At 42.0% G+C, this 20359-nt stretch overlaps 1 protein-coding gene and 1 long non-coding RNA gene across 4 annotated transcripts in view; one reads left to right on the top strand and one right to left on the bottom strand.

Moving 5' to 3' along the window:
- LOC146766832 (uncharacterized) overlaps positions 1 to 20359 on the top strand; it is a 128963-nt gene that overhangs the window by 98931 nt on the left and 9673 nt on the right. Inside the window, exons 1-2 of one of the 2 annotated variants that reach the window (XR_014957148.1) lie at positions 11480 to 11593; positions 14017 to 14176. This is a non-coding gene — a long non-coding RNA (uncharacterized LOC146766832). Of the gene's footprint in view, positions 1 to 11479; positions 11594 to 14016; positions 14177 to 20359 lie in introns of those variants that run through there. The other variant, XR_014957147.1, reaches the window with a different exon arrangement.
- On the bottom strand, positions 1349 to 11326 carry RGS18 (regulator of G protein signaling 18). 2 transcript variants are annotated; one of them, XM_085586944.1, is made up of 5 exons: positions 11186 to 11326; positions 10423 to 10524; positions 7287 to 7351; positions 6098 to 6264; positions 1349 to 3793 (listed from the first exon to the last, which is right to left on the bottom strand). In XM_085586944.1, exons 1-5 carry the CDS (start codon positions 11302 to 11304, stop codon positions 3539 to 3541), a joined length of 708 nt encoding a protein of 235 aa, XP_085443070.1. In that variant the 5' UTR covers positions 11305 to 11326; the 3' UTR covers positions 1349 to 3538. The 2 variants fall into 2 exon arrangements, with proteins under 2 accessions (XP_085443070.1, XP_085443071.1); XM_085586945.1 differs by having other exon boundaries at positions 7287 to 7348.

Here is a 20359-nt window from a genome sequence, read left to right as displayed (position 1 = left end):
GGAGCCTCTTCTAGAAAAAAAAACCAAAAAACCAAAAAAAACAAACCAAAAAAAAAAAAACCAAAAAAACAAAACAAAACAAAAAAAAAAACAAAACAAAACAAAAAAAAAAAACCTTGGCCAGATAATTATGTCTTTTTGGTTTATCTTTGTGTTCTTTGCCTTCCTTTCTCTGAGTTTATCTTGACTTTCTCTTTACAGTAGTTCCCATGGCATTAGTCTGCTGTAAATTCAGCTAGGGTTCATAATTATCTTTGGAAAACACTCATGCATAAATAGCTACCATGAATATCTTATTTGTTTGTTTTCATTATAAAACTCATAAGAGGGACTAGCACTGTCAGTACCACATACTGATGGATTTGAGGAAGGCTTCCCTGGAGATAAGCAAAATTTTCCATGTGTCTGTGAAATGAAATAAAGGGCACCTGCTGACTTCTATTTATCATCGCAGACCCTTCTGACTAGCAGGTGGGATTTTGCTAACAAGAAAAAGTCTTACTCAGGGTACTATATTTGTAATTTGGTTGGATTTTGAAACAGTATTAAATGTATGTATTTTTTTCATTTCTTTCCTTCATGGCAATCCATCCAAGATATGGATTCTCCACTGATATGAAGGAACATAATCACACCAGGGTAGAATTTAGCTGCAAATGTGCAAGTTTTATGTCTGTGTGGCAGCAAGCCCAATGCCAGCACTCAGGTGGGGCTGTTCTCAAATCTGTTCCCTTCCTCCAACATGGATCCTAGTACACATCACAGGAACATGCATATTTTAAATATCTAAGAACTGGCATTCAGACACTGTTGGTGATACTAGAGACTCCCTCATCACAGAAACCCAAGGCTGGAAGAGATCTTCAAGATCTAGTCCAACCATTAACCTTCCCCAACCACAGTCACCCCTAAGCTGTAGCCCTAAGCACCACAGCCAGAGACCTTTTGAATTTTTCCAGAGATCATGACCCCACTGCCTCCCTGGGCAGGTCATTCCAATGCCTGACGTTTCTTTCAGTGAAGAAAACCCCTTTGCCCAGGTCCTGACTGCTTTCACTGTCAGAAAGAGCCTGTGCCTGGTGTTTTCTGATCAGGAGAGAGTGATGAATAAACCAGCACGTATCATAGTTATAAATGTGTTTCCTCTGTGTTCCCCAGGTAAAGATAAGAGCTTGGAGATGGCTCCTGGGTCACTGTAGCTCAGAAGCATTTCCACGTGAGTTTGGATCTCTGTGCACAGTAACAATTTGATTAATGTGTCAGTGATTACAGCTAGAGTTGAACTCTAGGTGAAGTCTTCACATCTTCCTCATCAACATACTGATGATAAATCAGATCCTGACAACTCTTTAAGCAGATCAGATTTATTGAAAGTTAATAAAGCAGACAGGGAAACCTGCAGATCCAGCAGTTCATATACACCCCAAATTAACAATGAACACAAAGTCCATCTTCAGGAACTGCACCTCTTCCTTCACCACTTACAGAAAGTTGAGGGAAAGGGAGAAAGCTTAAATTCCACAAGAAACAACATAATATACAAATCACAGTTGCAGGTGAATCCTGCAGCCCCTTCCTAAACTGAACCAATGTGTAAGATTTTAAGAACTGCCCCGAGCTTCAAGGTATGTCTGCATAAACTGTGAAAGAAAATGACAGAATGACTGTGTGTGCTGACTGTAAAAGAATATGTCTGTCTTTGATAGTAAAGAAATAAAAAAGATTTCTCCTTCCTCTTCTATAACGTATAGAGAGGATAATAATGACCAGTGAAAATGAAAGTTGCTTAGCCTGAGTCCAAGAGCTGTTAATTTTCAGATACATTTTCAAAACAAAAGGCAGGAAAAAAAATTGGAACAAAGTTTAGTAACAAAGCTGGTATACTATGACTATTTATAAATAAAAGTAGAAATATTTTATATTTATATAAATAGACATCAGCTGGTATTTAAGGATACAGGTTGTGTTAAAATAGCATTCTTGTCTCTTTGCTGCTGCTCATTTATTTGAAAAATATTAGAGTACATGTATTTGATGCCAAAGCTAGTATATGCATCATAACTTAGAAATAGACAGCAGACATGTGGAATAAGAAAAATGTACTTCCAAAAATTAAATAGGTATTTTTACATTCCTCTTAAAATAGTCAATGGCTGCATTTTAGTTATAGCTTTAATTATGCAGTGTCTTTAGTTAAAATTCATGTAACTTTGCATTATACTTAATAATGTTCCTGTGTGTTTTACAATAGAAGAAAATACCACAAATTCTCTGTGCTTAGAGTAGGAAATATGGCAAAAATATAAATGCACGCAAAGACTGGATACAGAGATTTTAACTGTGATGGAACTCTGGCATAAATTATACAGGCCCAGGATACGTGTTGGGTAATATCAAATGGCACTATATGAGACATTTTTAAGTAGATCCCAAATCTGATCACAGCTTTTGCCTGAGTTAAAAAAAAAAAAATAAATCCTGTATGAAAACTGTGCATGCTATGACTTTCCAATACATCACCTACTTTTCTATGAAAGTGAGATTCTTCTCCTGAACTCTGACCTGGTTTAAGTGAATTTTCTTTTGTTTCACCACTTAGTTACACGTTCTGAGGGTTTGGGGTTTAAAATACACGTGGGGTGCTGCAGGAGCTGGGGTTGAGGAGGGCTGAGCTCCGTTCTCACCGCACGGTGACACAGGGGCCGAGGAGGGCTGAGCTCCGTTCTCACCGCACGGTGACACAGGGGCTGAGGGAGGGCTGAGCTCCGTTCTCACCGCACGGTGACACAGGGGCCGAGGAGGGCTGAGCTCCGTTCTCACCGCACGGTGACACAGGGGCTGAGGGAGGGCTGAGCTCCGTTCTCACCGCACGGTGACACAGGGGCTGAGGAGGGCTGAGCTCCGTTCTCACCGCACGCTGACACAGGGGCTGAGGAGGGCTGAGCTCCGTTCTCACCGCACGGTGACACAGGGGCCGAGGAGGGCTGAGCTCGGATGTCACCCCACGGTGACACAGGGGCTGAGGAGGGCTGAGCTCCGTTCTCACCGCACGGTGACACAGGGGCTGAGGAGGGCTGAGCTCCGTTCTCACCGCACGGTGACACAGGGGCTGAGGAGGGCTGAGCTCCGTTCTCACGGCACGGTGACACAGGGGCTGAGGAGGGCTGAGCTCCGTTCTCACCGCACGGTGACACAGGGGCCGAGGAGGGCTGAGCTCCGTTCTCACCGCACGGTGACACAGGGGCTGAGGAGGGCTGAGCTCCGTTCTCACCGCACGGTGACACAGGGGCTGAGGAGGGCTGAGCTCCGTTCTCACCGCACGGTGACACAGGGGCTGAGGAGGGCTGAGCTCCGTTCTCACGGCACGGTGACACAGGGGCTGAGGAGGGCTGAGCTCGGTTCTCACCGCACGGTGACACAGGGGCTGAGGGAGGGCTGAGCTCCGTTCTCACCGCACGGTGACACAGGGGCTGAGGAGGGCTGAGCTCGGATGTCACCGCACGGTGACACAGGGGCTGAGGAGGGCTGAGCTCCGTTCTCACCAGGCGGTGAGGCCCGGCCGCGCACCCTGGAAGTCGCTGACGGTGAAGGAGCGGGAGCGCCGGCGCAGCGGGGCCCGGGCCGCGGGCCGGCCCTGCAGCAGGCTGCGGTAGGGCGCGGAGCTCAGGAAGCGGGGGTAGCTGTCCTGCTCCATCAGCCGGTACACCGTGCTCTGCGCCGCGTCGAAGGTGCTGCGCAGGGGCTGCCTCATGCTCTGGCTTGTGACTTCCCTGGTATGAAAGTCCAGATTCACCTGGAGAAGGAAAAGGATATTTGTTTAACGTACGTTCATGCATATCCAGTGTTATTATCTAGAGCACTGATACGGTACACTGGGAAAAGACTTTTCTGATAAGAGTGAAGCCTTAAATTTAAGCTTTCATATTTTCCAGATTCTGTACTGCATTAGTGTGTAACTCTGAACTTCATATAAAGTGGTAGCAAGTTCTCCTCACAGCTCAGTCACACAAAACAATCATTTTCCAGCCCCAGAACCAAGGACACGTTGCAGCTTCAGGCCCAAAAAGTGCAAACAGCAAATTGAGGAGAGCAGTCTGGGAGGACAGGACTGCATAACCTGGAGCTGGAATTGGACAATTAACCCCAATATGGAAATGGACCAAAACTTACAAAAGTGTGAAAACTCGTGACCCAGGGTCCATCTTGGGTGTAGCCACAGATGGGCTCTTGTACTGCCCAAGGTGTATCCTTTGAATGTCTTTTAATCAATACCTACTTTATTCCTTTAACTCTGTCCAGCCTCTGTTCTAGTAGCCTCTCAAGGCATCAAGGACCTTGAATCCCCCATACAACAGGATCACAGAATTGGTGTGTTCACTTTCACTGGTGGCTGTAAGAAAGTCTCCACAAATGTATCATTGATACCACGGAAAACTGGGGAAACAGAAGAAAAACTCTGATATTTCACTAAAAGTAACTTTCTAATAATGATTGCTGTATAGTCACAGCATCCCAGCTTCACAATACTGGACTATTACAGACCTGCCCTGCTGTCATGTAGGATTAAAGTAGAACTTGTTCTAATGAGATTACACTTGTGAATAGTTAAATTTTTTGGTTTCTGTGTAGTTTGGATAGTAGGAAGGTGAGAAAATTCTAATTTTTTTTTTATTTATTTAAATGTGTCTCTGGAGGCTTTAGACTGGGAAATCATATCAAAATTTCTATTTACTCCATGTGCTGCTGCATTCACCCTGGGAAATATTTAATAGTATAAGAATTTTAATTAAGTGGCAGGCACTCGTTCAAGCACGTTATTTTGAAAAATAAGATAGAATATATAAAATAATTGCTGACCCAATCAAAAAATAACTTTTATAATGTTTTTCTTTTCTTCCCTGAGAGGCGTCTGTCATTTCCATATAACTAGTTGGAACAAATAGTCTAGATCTAAGAGCTGAAAGGCAATTAGTGATCAGAGAAGGGTCTACTCATCCAAAATTTTATGATCCCATCAAACTGTAGGCTCAGAAATTTGTGTGTAAAAGTTCTGCTGTACAAGGAGTCAGAGGAGGTGTGCAAGCTCCAGAGCTGTGTGGTCTCAGCTGAACCCAAGGGAGGAAGTCACACCAAAGCCAAGTGTTCAAGGTGAACCACAGCACCCACACTGCCTGCACCAAACTCAAGTATGGCAGAGAAAGAAATTGCTATGTTACTATGACTTCCCTGCTCTGTCCTCTCCTCAGCTTTCTCCTGCTCATCTCTTTGCTTCCATCAGTCTCAAGCATTGACAGTGTCAGCCCTTGCTACCTGTCCAGGGCTACTTCTCCCCAAAGGCACACAGGAGGGAAAGGAATGGAAACGGACATAAGTCCTTAAAAGTAGGCATTTCCTAGGAAAAGCAGATCTGAATCCTAATGCAGTCTATGGGAATTGCAGGTGAAAACGGCACCACTTTGCAATCCTTTCACTAAAATGAGAATTACACCTTTTTCACCCTCATTACAAGGAAGCAGAAGTTAGTGTTTAACTTCTGCTATTCTGGCAAATAAAAAAATACAGATACTGGCAAGTGACACATTTGATCTGCTCAAATGTGATAGAATTACAGGAAACTGTAAGTCAAAAAGACCTACTCAATAGGCTGCTTGTGATTTCACTGAAAGGTTGATGATCTCCCAACCTGTTGATCTCCTTTTTAGGGCAGGCAAAAAATTACTTCTTTTGTTTGTTTATGAACCCTTTCTAACACACTCCAGTAAAATGAAGAAGTTGGAAATATGAAAACTTTTTTCATTCTTAGGGTACTAAAAAAAGGCCTTAGTTTTGGTGAAGATTGTCATACCAACATTGTTTTGTGCTGACAGTAACACACTGGATATATAATTGGAGGTGGAAGGGAGGAAAAGAGAGAGGGAGTCAATCAAGACAAGTCCATGCTCCTTCCAGAGTTTTGACTTTTATGAAAGTCTTCTTATGTCAGGAGATCACGAGATTAGCTCTTGAAGCTGCTTCTGGGCATGCACTTCTTAAAAGAAAGTTTCACCAGATGCAGTTGTGTCAATCAAACCCTGTATATAATGAGGTAGGTCTTTACCTCTTTGGGAGCATCTTTCTGTATGAATGTTTCAAAAATGGTCTTGGCTTTTGGCAGAAGTTCGTGTGCACTTTTACTTTTCTTGTAATCCTCGCAGGCTATCCAGAACTCAATATTCTCTTCGCTGAACTCAGTTTTCAGAAACTTTGTGAAGGCATCCAGCCCAGCTACAAAAGGGAAAGTTGCATTGCATTAAAAAATATATCCTTATCAGAGAGTCACTCTTTCAAAGAATCTGTGCAAGGTAGTAAAATATGTTTTGGTCCCTTAGTAATACATTACAGATAATTATCGTAAAATACATACATGTTTTAAAATAAGTGCAGTTTCTCCATTATGATCCTGCAACTCTCCTTACAGAATTCTCAGCATCAGTAAAAAAATGTTACCAAGATCTCATAAATTTAGAAAAAACATTTAGCAAAACATGTGGGAGCATGTGAAGTGGTGGACTTTATTCCAGATGAATATCAGTACAGGTTGATCAAAAGACTATTTGAATCATTGCTCATAAATAAACTACTCTTCAGCAGCAATTTAAAATGGATGGATTTCAGCATATCTATAATTTGCTTTATCCTGCTGTTGTTATGCTGACGATATTTTCTTTCCCAAGCATACTTAATCTGTGGAAGTAATGCAATTGTGTGGATGTGAATTGTTCAAGGAACAGATTTGAAAAGCCCACAGTGTCCAGCACTGTAGCTGAAACTTACGTGTGCCCCTCCAAAATTAAGGCAGGAACATATGTGCATTTGGTAATTATGGGAGAGCAGGGCCTCTCAAATGATGGCCTGCTTGGATCCAGTCACTGGCTTAGGAACAAACTGTCAGGAGTGACAAAGTCTTTTCTTGAATACATGGAGCATATGCAGTCAGAATATTTGAGCAATATTAAGATTAAATGTTCCTGTTTACTGAAGGGACTCTTTGCTGTCTGCTATATTACTTTGTTCAATAAAACACCAGAGACAAAAATGATTTTAAACTATTTTCACAAGTTGACAGCAAGCTATAGCCAAAGAAGACAAGGAGAGCAGGAAACACATGCTGCCATAAATGACCCATGATACCTAGTTTAGGTAACTGGCATGTCTATTCAGGGGCATACTGGATTTTATAATTTTCCATTGTTTACCATCAATTTTCCATTCTAACAGTCTGCATGGAGAGAGAAAAAACTACTGACCTTTCTCAGAAAGCAGTTTGTCAAAAGACTCTCCCCATTTCACTGCTTCTTCAGGAGACACACTGCTTAGGAAACAGAAAGGAGTTTTGAAGAATTGTTCATACTATGCATTTAGGAAGCTGTGTAACACACATCAGCTGTCACCATTGTGGCTCAGGACTGTTCCACAAATCCTTTGACTAGATTGCCTCACTAAGGGAGATCATTCTCTTAGGGGCTTCAGGAACATTTGCTCTAACTCTTCCTTGACATTTTTTTCCTGCAGAGTTATATTATTTTCTCTTTCTGTAAAAACATCAGAGCAGAGGCTTTTTGCTGTGGTATTTGTGTTGTTCTACTAATCTTTAGGGGGATCGAGACCATGTAGCATGGTAAAACTCATAAGGGAAGCAGGTCTTGTCAGCTATTTAAACATGAGATAGTCATGCAGAGATGTAGTTTTGAATATGCTCACTCTGAGGCTTTACCACAGTCTGCTTTTAGTGAAAGATGCAGAATTCTGTAGCCTGAAGACAAAACTGTAGCAATATGATTTAGGTGTCTGTCTTAGAGAGCAATAGCACATGTAGTCTGGTTTGTTTACCACAAGCATTTCAAATGCCATGTTATTCTGACACACTGTGCCTCATTTATAAAACTCCTCATATTCTTCATCAAGTATGTTAAGTTGCACGTGTTTCACTTTGATTTTGAAAATCTGCCCTAGGAAACAGCAAAGAAAAGGGGAAAAAAGAGCAATTTTTATCAGTTGCTTTGTGGATATGAATGTTTAGAACCATTTTCATTCCAGGACAAATCACAGGACACTGAAAGTATCAGTAAGTGACTGGTCTGGGATTAATTGATCAGATCAACTTCTTATGGACCAAATGCTTCTGGAATATGATCCCACTTCCTCATCAAGGCTTGCTGTTCTGTTTCCTGATTTAAACGGTTTGGGCTGCCTTGTCAGGGAGGAGGCACATGAAGTTTAGATTAAAGGAAATTCCAATCTCTTTGGTAAGGAATTTAAGCCAGTAATGGCTATGGGTTTGCACAACACTTGAAAGGAGGCGTTTTGGGTTTTTTTGTTTGTTTGTTTGTTTTTGGGGTTTTTTTTTGTTTTGTTTTTTTTTTAATTTAATGTGTCACATGTTTCATAGCTGAAGTAGTTTCTTGCAGGAATGAAAATTTTAACTAGGAAGAATAAAAGAGTTCGTGAGGAGATGTACAAAGGCTGGAGAAATTAAATTCAGGAAAGCTGGGGGATTCTGGAGTCAGGGAAAATGAGTCCTCACTCCATTACAGCATCCATTATTTATGAGAATTACAGAAAGTACAGTGAATTCTGTCAACTGCAGGTTCCTGTATCTACAGGAATAATTTTGGTCATAGTGAAAGATAGAGCCTTATGACTTCAGACCACATACTCAGTTCACAAAGGCATGAAATGCTGGAGAGGATCTTTGCTGAGTTTGGAAACTCCTACTATGAGTTTCTGGTTTTCCTTCAGTATCTGCTACATCTCAAGAGCCTCACAGACCTCCAACACCTGAGTGCAGCAGTGAGCTTGTGCAATAATAGACAGAAACCAAGATTTGTTCAGCTTTGCCACTTTCTAAATATGAGAATAAACTAATTTAAACTAATGGATAAACATTTAAACTAAAAATTAACTTTTAAATGAACAGATTAACTAACTTTTCGACTATCACCCCAGTTTCCATCTGCAGTGTTTATTTATATCTCTTTCTACTTATTTTAGTAACTCTGTGTGAAAAATGGAAATCATAAAAGCTAAGTAAATCACTTAATAAATTTCAATCTATTATCTCACTTTATTATTTGAAAAAGAGTAAATTTGTTTAGTTGATTTTTTTCATTTTTGACAAATATAATTATCACTTTAATCCAAATATAAGACCAGCAAAAATCTACAAGTTTCTCTTCCATACAAGAACAGTCAAATCTCTGTTAGGCACCAGCTGATAGTAACATTGTAAAAAGACAGCTGGCTGAGTGAGGAAGTGATGTTAGAAGGAGGAAATTCTTCAGAGAATTGTTTCTGCTCTGAAAGTGCTGTCTGACAGATTGTAAGAATGCAGTGAATGGCTGTTCTATGTATTAAATACCTGGGATATATGAGCCACTGTCTGCCTCTGCTTTCTCTTTACAGATACAATCTTAGAATGGTTTTACATGTTTGCAACCAGAATATCTCAAAACGTGAGCAATGAACACGGCCTGGTTACTCAGATGCACTGGTGGAGTGTTTAGATATGCCCTCCCCAGCCACTTTTCCACGGGTTCTAGAAGCAGAGTTTCAGAGGGCCCGTAGGCGACCTCTACTACGTGCTCATTTATTAGCACATTAATGGCTTGTAGAAGCAGCTCTGGTCAAAGCAGGCAGCTTGGTCCTGAAAGTGGGAACTGCTGGAAGAAGAGAAAAGGCCATGGAAAGCTCTGAACCTGACATGTTCTGGAGTGATTTGTGGTGGAAAGAAAGCACTGATACTTTTTTTAGGCCACAGTGTTGTAGAATTCTGTATATTCCTTCTTCTCAGTCAAAACCTACAAATGCAATTCTTAATATAGCAGTGATATCTTGGTACTCCATTGAAGTGAGGAATTAAACTCTTGTGGAAGTCAATAAACCCAAGAGTGTGCCCTGCATCTTTATGGTAAATACTAGGGACAATACTACCAGCATATGAATTTTGGAGACAAGAATGATCAACAAATTACTGCAGTTACTAAGGAACTCTGCATTCACTATTTAACACAGCTATGCCATTTGTACATCACAGAAGTCTTTGGAAAACCTGCTTTGCTAGGAGTTGTATGATTTTCCTGCCAGCTACATTTCTGAGTGGATTATTGATCTGTACCATTAGTGGACTCATACCAAGGCTGCTAGCACAAGGTTTAAACCTTTCTACAAGTGTGTGGGGACCACGAGGAGTGAAAGCACTGCTGATTACCTCAATGCATACCAGGAAATTCTGTAGTGTTTGCATGCTTGGGTTACACTGATAAATTCTCAAAGTATTACTCTGCCCAGTCTGAATGCACACACATGGGTACAGGAAACATCCTGAGTCACACAGGTGCTTCTTGAAAGGAATCCCCAACCAACCCAGTCTTTTACAATGTTTACCTTGCTGCTTTTGTCAAGTTTCCAGGTTTGCCAAGGTGATCACCTTCATGGAATTCAGGTTTTTGCAGGAGCAGGCTCAGCCTATTTCTCTTCTGCTTGGCTCTATAACAGAATTGGAGTAGGTTTTCAAGAAATATTGTAGAAAGTTGGTTTTTCCCTCTCAAGCATTCTTAGCTTCTGCGTTACAGAGCTCCCTATTTTCACTTACAGTAATGTTGGTGTTACTTCTACATATATTATTCACATGAATGTTTTCTTCCTCATAGCTTAGCACAAATTTAGCAGTGGCAAAGAAAAATTGAAATCCTTCAATTTTCAGCATCCTTTAATTTATTTTAAAGATGAGGGGCCAAACTTCCCATAAACAGTTGGCTCAACCTCTTCCTCTTTTAATGTTTTGCAAAGAAAAAAGGAAGTATTGCTTCCTGTCATTTGAAATTTTTGAAAAAACCTTTCCCAAATCATATTCAGGCTTTAGAGAAGCATTTCTCAGAACTTCTTGCAACCTCTCTTTCTTAGTATTTTTAAATAATTAATTTGGTTTGTTTCTTGTCTTCAAAAAAGAATGAGAGTTCTTTGAGATAACTCTTCTTAAATAGTTAATATTTTACACATACAATCTCTAGGATTGCAGTTCATGAGTTCTCATATACATGTCAAAAATGAAATTAGCTGTGCCCTAAATTCACCCCCACAAACTATGCTAGAAGAATCCTCCATGTAAACACAACACAGAGAGGGTCGGCATGACCTGAACACTTACCCAGGCTTGCTCGCCTTGTGTGGTTCTTCCTTAATCGCTGATTTCATGAGTTTGTAATAGGGTTTATCCTTTGAAGCAGAAATGTTGAGTTGGGGGAATAAAAGAAGTGGGTTCTCCATCTTCCTCTAAAACAGCTTCCAGCAAGGTTCCCTTTGCTCCCTCGCCACTGGTGCACGCTGGCTCTGGCTCTCACATGCTGCAGCAGCCTGCACTGCCCTGGCCAGCCCCAGCCCTGTGTCCAGAGGAGGTGGTGGCAGGAGGTGGCAGCTGTGCCCACGCCGGGCTCTAAGGGCAGCTCTGGCTGTGCCCTCGTCACTTGGGGAAATGACACTGCAGCTCCACAGGGCTCATGCTGCAAGCCGCAGCCCAGAGCGGTGGCTGCTCCGCACAGCTCGGCTCCTGCTCGGGGTAGGGTGACACCAGCCCGTGCTCCCACACATCTGTACATACCCTAGGCTCCTAAAATTGACCTTAATGCTAGTAATGTTGCATGAAATAACACACAGCCTTCTCTTCACCTCGCAGAGGCACCCTATCCACCCTTAAGCTGCTCTCCGCCTCAGTGCCGTGTGCTGCACACAGCTCCATCCACAGCACCCTGACTTCAAACTCAGAGTTTCTAAGCGTCTCCTCCAAACTTTGGCTGATCAATCATTTTGCAAGCAGATATTTTCATTTTTGCACCATTCTTCAGAAATTACAGCCACTCACTTCTAATTTCCTGTTTGTCCACTACATGCACCCTCTTTCACTTCTCTGTCTGTGAATTTATTTTTACTTGCAATCTCCCACCAAGGATAGAATGTCTTTAGTTCAGAAAAAAAAATTATTTTTTTTTAAATTTTATTTTGTTACTAAATAACCCAAAACTTCTCATTTCAGTTTGCATAAGGTAAAAGTGTATTAATCTTTGAGGTTCATCAGCACAAATTATCTCTTCACATATAAGTCTGATGTCAGTTAAGTTTCTTGGGTTTAAGTTCAGTTTCTGTTGGAGGTGTCACAGGAACAATACATCTCATAAAGAAACACCTTCAGTGTTAGCTGAATGAGGCACCAGAAAGGGTTAGAATTACTGCAGTAGGATTAAGACTCTAATAGTTCTCATGTTTTTAATGGCAGTGTCTCAGTTTGATTTCTCAGGTAGGACACTGAACTTCAAGGAGAAGACATGACCTCATTACCTCCCATAATTTTATTGTGTTTTACTTACATGGGTACTTCTGGTGAGAGTTCCACTGCGGTGTTTTTCCTGTGGATTTGGAGAGGATGGGAATGGGAGATACTAATATTCAAAAGAAAATTTTAAAAACCAGTTCTGATAGGAATGCAAATTTGTGAAACATTAAAAGAAGAATAAGATGTAATCTATTGTGATTTTTTATAAAGAGTTAACTGAAAAACTCTCATGGGCCACATGCATGATGCAAATTTTAAAATCAGACTGAATAAGAAACAATGCACAACTGCCTTTTGTAACCCAAGGGACTTCAGGAAGCAGGGTTACAGTTTAAATCTAATTTTCAATTTCAGAGAAGGCTTATGCATAATATCATGCATATTTTAAACTGACTTTAACCGCAGCTGTGTTTAATAATTTATTCTGCCTTTTAGAGATAAGTAAATAAATACAGACGGCATGATTTTATTCCACTTTTCTCTAATAGTGGTGGTCACATGAGCTTTTTTTTTTACGTGCTATGTGTATAAAAGATTGTCTGTGCATGTTTGCCATAATTTTTTTACCTGCTGATTTCATCTTTCCAGAAAATATTTGTAATTGTAGCCTCCACAGTTTATCTAAGCTAATTTAAGAAAAATTTGGAGCATGGAATATAATTCAGAAGTGAATTATGAGGGCCCACTGTGCCAGGCAGCTTCTAAATGGGAATGAGTAGCTGTGTCCCCTCTTTCAGCACCCACCAGCCAAGGTCTGAAGGGCCTGTCCAACTCACTCTTTGAGTGAAACCTAAATGGGGTTTATGCCTTAGATTATTGAATTATTCTTGTACTACACTGCAAGCACTTGTGTCAGTCCTGACTGCAGCAGTGTGCTGTGCACCTCTTGACCTGAGAATTCACTTGGAAATCTGGAGGAGTGTGGAAAGGGGGGGAATAATCACAAACAATCTTTCCCCCACTCACCCACATCTCCCCCCTTCCCCCCCCCCCCCCCCATTTATAGAAAGCTTACACTAAATCTAGGCCATGAAGTAGCCAAATTGCCTCCAGGTCAGTCTGTGTTTTGTCAGCAATGCTGCTGGTGCTAATGAGCATCCTGTTTCGAATGTAACAGTATTAATGACCCTGTAAATGCTTCTGGGCCATTTTGGGTGCTGCAAGATGACAATACAGGAAAATGAGTAAGTGATTTTAAAACCAGATAAAGCAGACCCTGAATATTATGCTGATGACATGACTAGTGATGACTACTGATTTTTAAGCCCTCAAATCAAGATTCTCTCTGCAATGTGAGAACAATATTGAGTTAAAGTTCTATTACTTACAGAAATAAATTTTTAATGGTTAGATGAATACTAAATGTATTTTCATAACAATATTCTTGTGACACAACAGTAAAATTAAATAGAGCATAAAGTGCAGGATGATGGGGTGATGCCCTGATCCTTTGGGCCTTCCTGTTCTTTGCTGAAAAGTGTCTGCGCTGGCTTCTGTTGGTGTTTGATAACGTCCTGTCACAGCTGATGATCAGATCATGCTTTATTTGTACAGACACAATAGCTGCCCTCCGTGAAAGAAATATTGACTGACAGTGTTAGCAACAAGGCCATTGTATTGTACACTGAGAATGTCATGCTTCTTTTTTACAGGGAGTCTCTGAGAGATTCAACCTTTCAGTCCAGCTGAATAGAAGTGCAGCCCTGACTGAGCAGTTCAGCTCAGCACAAGGAGCTGGGGCACAATTGGAAAACCTCCTTTGTCAGTAATCCCACAGCATCTCTCTCCAAAGCTGTTTTCCTTAGTTCTCAGGTAAATGCAAACTTTGTCTCCTCCATTTCCTTTCTCATGTTCTGGCACTGCCCAGGCTCCTCCATAGCCAAGCTCCAGCACTGTTCTTATTCAAATCCAATCTTACCAGTATTGCTTTTGTTGGGTTAGGTTTCTGCTGAAGGGAAGCAATATTTATGAGAAGAAAAACAAAAAAACCCAAAACCAATAGTGTTTTTACTGTTTCTTCTTACAAGAAGAAATAAGCATGGAAAGAAACTTCACTGAAGAGCATGGGCTGAAAACATTAATTTCCATATTTTGTTTTCATGTAAAGACATTTGAAGACTTGAAAATTAAAATTAAGTGTTTTAAACTAATTTGGTTTTAATTAATAATCCTGCTCTTCAGTCACTTCTGACCAATTTATTACTCCTCAATATTTATGTTGTTTATTCTTCATTGGAAATCATAATTGGACATGAAATTTAATAATAATATGATCAAAGTTATGGTTGTTTTTTTTTTATCTCTTCCCCATGAAGCAAATCCAGAAGGAAGAGTTGTATTGGAAACGTTGAGTACAGGATCTTGCTGTCTGCTAATTCAGGGAATTTGTTTAGTGGCGCCCTTAAAAGATGCAGTCCAGGGGAGGGGGTTGGTGTGTGGGATTCTTCAGTTAGAAAAGGAGAATCATTGTGATGCCTCCACACAGCTCACGTTGAAAAAAGTGCTTTTCTCCTTTGTTGTTGCTGTTTAAAAGGAAGGAAACAAAACTGTGCTCTTTCAGATATGAAACACTGACAACAGGAACATAACACTTTGCTTTTGGGGTCTGCTAGTCAGGCTTCGAAAAGGATTTTTTAAGCCATCCCTGATGGAAATCCAAGCGTGGGAGTCTTTATAGCTTCATCAGAACTTCTGCCGGGGAAAGTGTTTACATCCACACTAAATGGAATTAATTTATTTGGTCTTTTGAAAGGTCAGAATAAGAAAGTGAGTCTGCAAAGTTCTCAGCTGTATTCATTTCCTGCCTGGCCCGTGGTTCCCGGCCGGCATCTCTGATTAGCGCTGTTTACAAGTGACATACATCACTGTCACCATTAATCTTAAGGCAGTCGTTTCCTCGGCTGAGCCCGGCGGTGTTTGCAGCCAGCTCTGACATCAGTGCTCATTAGACAATGGCGTGTTAATGACCAGCTCCCGGAAAGGATCACCTTCCACACTCACAGGACTCTTTTAAAATGTGGTTTTTTTTCATGGTGTTGTTCACCGGAAATGCTGAAGGCGGGAATATTCTCTAAATCCTGCCCAAAATACCCTTCCTACTGGAGTTCTGCACTACTGGATTTATTTCTGTCTTACAGAAACCCAGAAGGACTCTTCATATGACAACTTTGTCTTGGGGATTTTTTTAGTTTGTTTTTTTGGGTTTTTTTTAAGACAGATTTTATCAACCCACAGCAATGGAGCAAACAGAGGCAGGTATTAGGCTGAGAGTTTTCTGGTCCTTCTGGGAAAGGTGTGGGACTGTTGCTTGGTCATGCACAAGAGGACTGTAATTCCTAATCCACTGACTATTAACTGTAATATCAAACTCCCTACAGAACACAAGGGAATAAAATCCATGTTGCATCCAGGACTAAGTCTGCTATCACTGAACCACTGGGTGGTTTAAGCAGAGCCAGCATGCTTAATGCCAGGCGTGTCCTTACTCTGCTTTTCCAGTCAGAGTATCAGGAATATCTCAGGATGCTGCAGCCCAGGCTGAACTACCAGGGCAGGCAGTGTCCAACCACCGCAGTAATTCTGCAGTATTTTTTTCCAGCTTATAGTTTATTATATTTTATTGTTACTTCTTCCTGATAACACTTTGTTCTTGCATCCTGATTTAGCTAAGACAAATAGTCCAAGGAATTACAAAGTGGTATGGTGAATTTCCCATCAGAGCAGTAAAAAACTGGTACCCAAAAACCTTAAAAATATATAGCTAAATTTCCATATGAATATGTAAATATATTATTTTCAAAGTCTGTCAAAGGAAGAGAGCATCTGAAGATATAAAATCTACATGTCCTCTGATCTTTCTCTTCAGTAATTGCCCAAAGATGTTCATAATGAAAATTAGGTAAAAATAATAATGTTACATCACATTTCAGTGCAATCTTCAGAATGACTGAGAAATTTTCCAGGAAGGTTCAACTGATTTTTGAGGATTGAACAAAGCTATATTCTAAAATGTAGGCTGGGACAGTTTTATTTCCTATATTATGGAAGTTTTGCAGTTGTAGGTTTTTTTTCCTGCTCCCAAACTTAGAAATCTAATGAGGAGTTTGGCTTTGAGGCAGGGATATTACATGTCAGCCTTTACCAGTAAGTCATAGTCTCTCATCCTCTTTGCTAATACCAGAATTTCCAACAAAACCTGTCACCAGGCATCAGAGTACCAGATTTCCCAAAACTGCTGTTCAATTTTTTCAGATTTGCAGGAACCCTCAGGAAAATTTGCTGGTTACCTAACACAATGAGACACTGAGGGCTGTGAATCCTAGAGAGCCTCCAGGGAAGCTTCAGGCATAGCAAAGACAAGGTTTTGCTCTAGTAAAGTCCTTGTGTGAGTGTTTAATTCCAGTCGTGCAAGAAATCTTATTGGATTCATTCATAGTGTTCTGGAGACTGTGATCTGACAAAGATCTGAGACATTTTGGGACCCAGCAGATGTGACCAGCAACAGCAGAAACAATTGAACCCATCTTTCATTCTGCTAGGCAGCAGGATGGATTTTATGAATTCCTCTCTGTCACCCTGTGTTGTTATTACCATGACCTTACCATTTGGGCACTATCCATTCCCTGAATTTTTCAGGCTTTTAGCCTGAGTCATGGCCTGCTTCATGATTATTGTGAGCCTGATGATACACTTCTTAGCTTTTGCATGAGTTGTCCTTGTCACCCACTCAACTGTCATCCCCCACAGTGACCTGGTTTTCACACCAGATTCTCATCAGGCCAAATCTGCTGCTCCTGTCTTTCTCCTCTGTGTTTTTCTGCCACAGCTAAAGTAACTGGAATCACAAAAATAAGTTTTGCAAAGCTTGCCAAAAATGCTTCCTCAAAACAGAGGAAGCATGATATTTGCAGTTTCAGCATGCACACTAGGAAGGGAGCTATTCTAGTTTCTCTGTTGAGTGAAAACAGGTGGTCATTTATTACCTTATGTTGACAATTTGATAAACATTAATCTTTAATAAATTTGATATTGCTGTGGTCACCAAATCTAATACAAATGTTGCACTTCATCTGTTGCTGATCAGCCTAGATTGCCTGAGGATAGACTGTTGATCTGAAATGTGTCCTTGTGGCATGTATGAAACAATTTCCATTCCAGTTTGCAGTGACCACAAGCCATTTTTTGCAATTCCTAGGGAAGGTCTACAGATCAGGAGACCCTTTGCTTTACTTGATCCACAAGCACCTTTCAAATCCTAATTTAGAGATTTTCACAGGCTAAGTATTTTTTTCCAACCCAGAATGATCTCCAAGTTTAAAACATTTGCTTTCTGATTATCAAATTCCAGTCTCATCCTGACAGTGTAGATACATGTTGCCCAGAGGATGGATATATGGGCATCCAGCCCTTCCAGCACCAAAATAAGGCACTTCAGCTGGTGGCTGACAATAGCCACGGCTGTCCCGGTGCTCCCTCTGTTGGAAAACTTCTGTCCTTTCTCCCTCGCAAAAAGGGGACGTGAACGCCTCTGCCTGGGAACCAACATCTCACACGTTCTCCTGTCAAACCCAAAAGAGCTGCGTGCTGCATCCCTCTGCTGCTAATACCTTCCATCCTCCCCAGTTCATGCCGCTGAGGGGGGCTTGGTTCAGCAGCAATGAACAGAGCAGCCTTTCTTAAGGACTAAGAAATAATCAGTGCAATAGTCTGATCTTTTCATTCTTCCCAAGTGCTTCCCTGGTGAAAGGAGTCAGTTGTTTGGGGTTTTCCACGAAACACCGAGCCTGATTCCCAGCACAGGGCACAGGCTGAGGTGCAGCCATGGAAAGTGCGGGACTACAGCTCCCAGAGTTGCCCTGGGCACAGCTCCTCCTGGCCCCCCTACCCTCCTCCCTTTCATTAGCGTGCTCTATTTCTTCTCTAGAGGTAGTTTAGCCACAGCTTGCCTTGTCAAGGTTTCCCCCAAGGTTCAGAGCTCTCTGTGAGCAGGGTCAGACCCGCAGCCAGCAGAAAGAGCAGCTTTGGTACCCCCATGCGTCCATCCCCACACCTCCAGCAGATCCCTGCTAAGTCACACAGAATCACAGAATCAATCTGGTTGGAAAAGACCTCTGAGATCAGCGAGTCCAGCCCATGACTTGCACCAGCACCAGCACCAGCTTGTCACCCAGAACATTGCACTGATGGCCATGTCCAGTCCTTAAACACCTCCAGGGGCAGTGACTCCACCACTTCCCAGGGCAGCCCGTTCCAGTGTCTAATCGTCTTTTCCGTGAAAAAGTTCTTCCTAATATACAATCTAAACCTCCCCTGGCACAGCTTAAAACTTTGGTCCTATCACAAATAGCCTGGGAGAAGAGGCTGGAGCCCACCTGGCTCCAACCCCCTTTTAGACTTCCCTTGTATTTGCAGTTTTGCTGCCTGGTTCACACCAACTCATCCCAGACGTGTGCTGTGATGTGAAGATCCTTGTCAGCTGCCTGGGAGCAAAAGACTTGGCCCTCATGACTGTGCAAACTCAGACCATCAACTCTCAGTTTAAAGATCATCTGTATCAGAGAACCCTTCTGTTCCTGCTGAGAAGGACCTGGACGCTATTATCACCTGCTCGCTTCTGATGGATCTCCAGTATTCAGAGCTGAGTGATCACGGACTACTGTCCTGGTCACCCTCTTCCAGTGATTGACCCATCAATGACAAATCTCCATTTGTGTTGATGGCACAGGCCCTGTTTATTTCTGTTACTATTACTTTTGTGTCAGGGCTGTGCAGACGTGGCCAAAGACACAACTGTTCTCTTGATATTTGCACCTGTAGTCATTATCTGGCAGCTGAGTGCATGCAGGAACCCACGTCATCTCAGCTATAAAAAAAACAGGTGTGCTGGGACCTGGGGTCCTTTTCTGGCTTCTGAAGGATCATTTGGCACTGCTTTGCCCCAGTGGTTGCCATGCTGCACTCATTTAGCTGGTGTAATGGTTATCTGAGCAGAGCTGAAAACAGGGAACCCCAGCAAGCCCTAGGGGCAGAGCCAGAGCAGATACTTCAAAGCAAAATCCTAGGCTTGTGCCTAGGGCATATGAGGGGAAGCCTCCTCTGCACAAGTGAGCCTCTCTGAAGTCTCACTCCAGCTGCTGCAAAACGTGCTTCTCTTCAGGTGCCTTATTTATCTGCACTTTCTGCTTATCATCACTTGAGGTCAGTTAAGCTCATGACAGGTCTTGCTCTAGCCAAGTGTGATTTGATCAAATGTCAGCATTTTAGCTGTTAAAGTAAAACCCAGCAAAACCAAGGAAAAAGTCATTGCTTTGGGGCTGACTGTGTCCAGGTTGTGCCAGGGAAACTGTAGGTGTTAATCACTGTCTTCCTGGGTGGGAGAGGATGCTCTCCCTTTGGTTGAATACAGCCTGCTTCAGTAAATCGGCTGGTGCCCTCTAAGATCAAAAATGCTATGTGTGAGATTATCCTGCAGCATTTCTTGACTCAGTTTGGCCTGTACAGGGCTAGAATTCTTGGACAGAATTTGCTAGCAAACCATGTTAGTCATACGAAAAAATTGTGGTCCAGTGAGCAGCGCCCATCTCTCAGTGTGTAACTGCACATGGATGCAACAGCAGTGACAGAAGGCTGAGTAAGTCCAGCCAAAATCAGTTTCTTGGAGAGGATGGAAATTTCCTATCTCTCATTCCTGGTCTGAGTGACTCAGTGGCTTTGTATGGACAGTGTGTAGGGTGTGTGTTGGCACATGAGAAATGAGCACCAGAGCTCTCCAAAGAGAGGGACGCAGGGTCCAAGAGGGAAGGCCAAGATGTGTGTAGGGCCACGAGCCTTCAAATCCCACAAGGTGTGTGGTGAAAACCAGCCCGCACCAAAGTGATGTGCAGTGTTGTTTATCTACCCTACAGCAGGCACATAGCTGACTGCTGCCTCCTTGCTGCCCTTCAGGCAGCCCTGGTAGTCCCTGTGCCATCCCTTTGCCTTCCTTACAACACGATT

The sequence above is a fragment of the Lonchura striata genome, chromosome 8 (genome assembly GCF_050655825.1).
Source record: "Lonchura striata isolate lonStrDom1 chromosome 8, ASM5065582v1, whole genome shotgun sequence".
NCBI classification, from domain to species: domain Eukaryota; kingdom Metazoa; phylum Chordata; class Aves; order Passeriformes; family Estrildidae; genus Lonchura; species Lonchura striata.
This window is presented reverse-complemented; position numbering and strand designations above follow the sequence as displayed.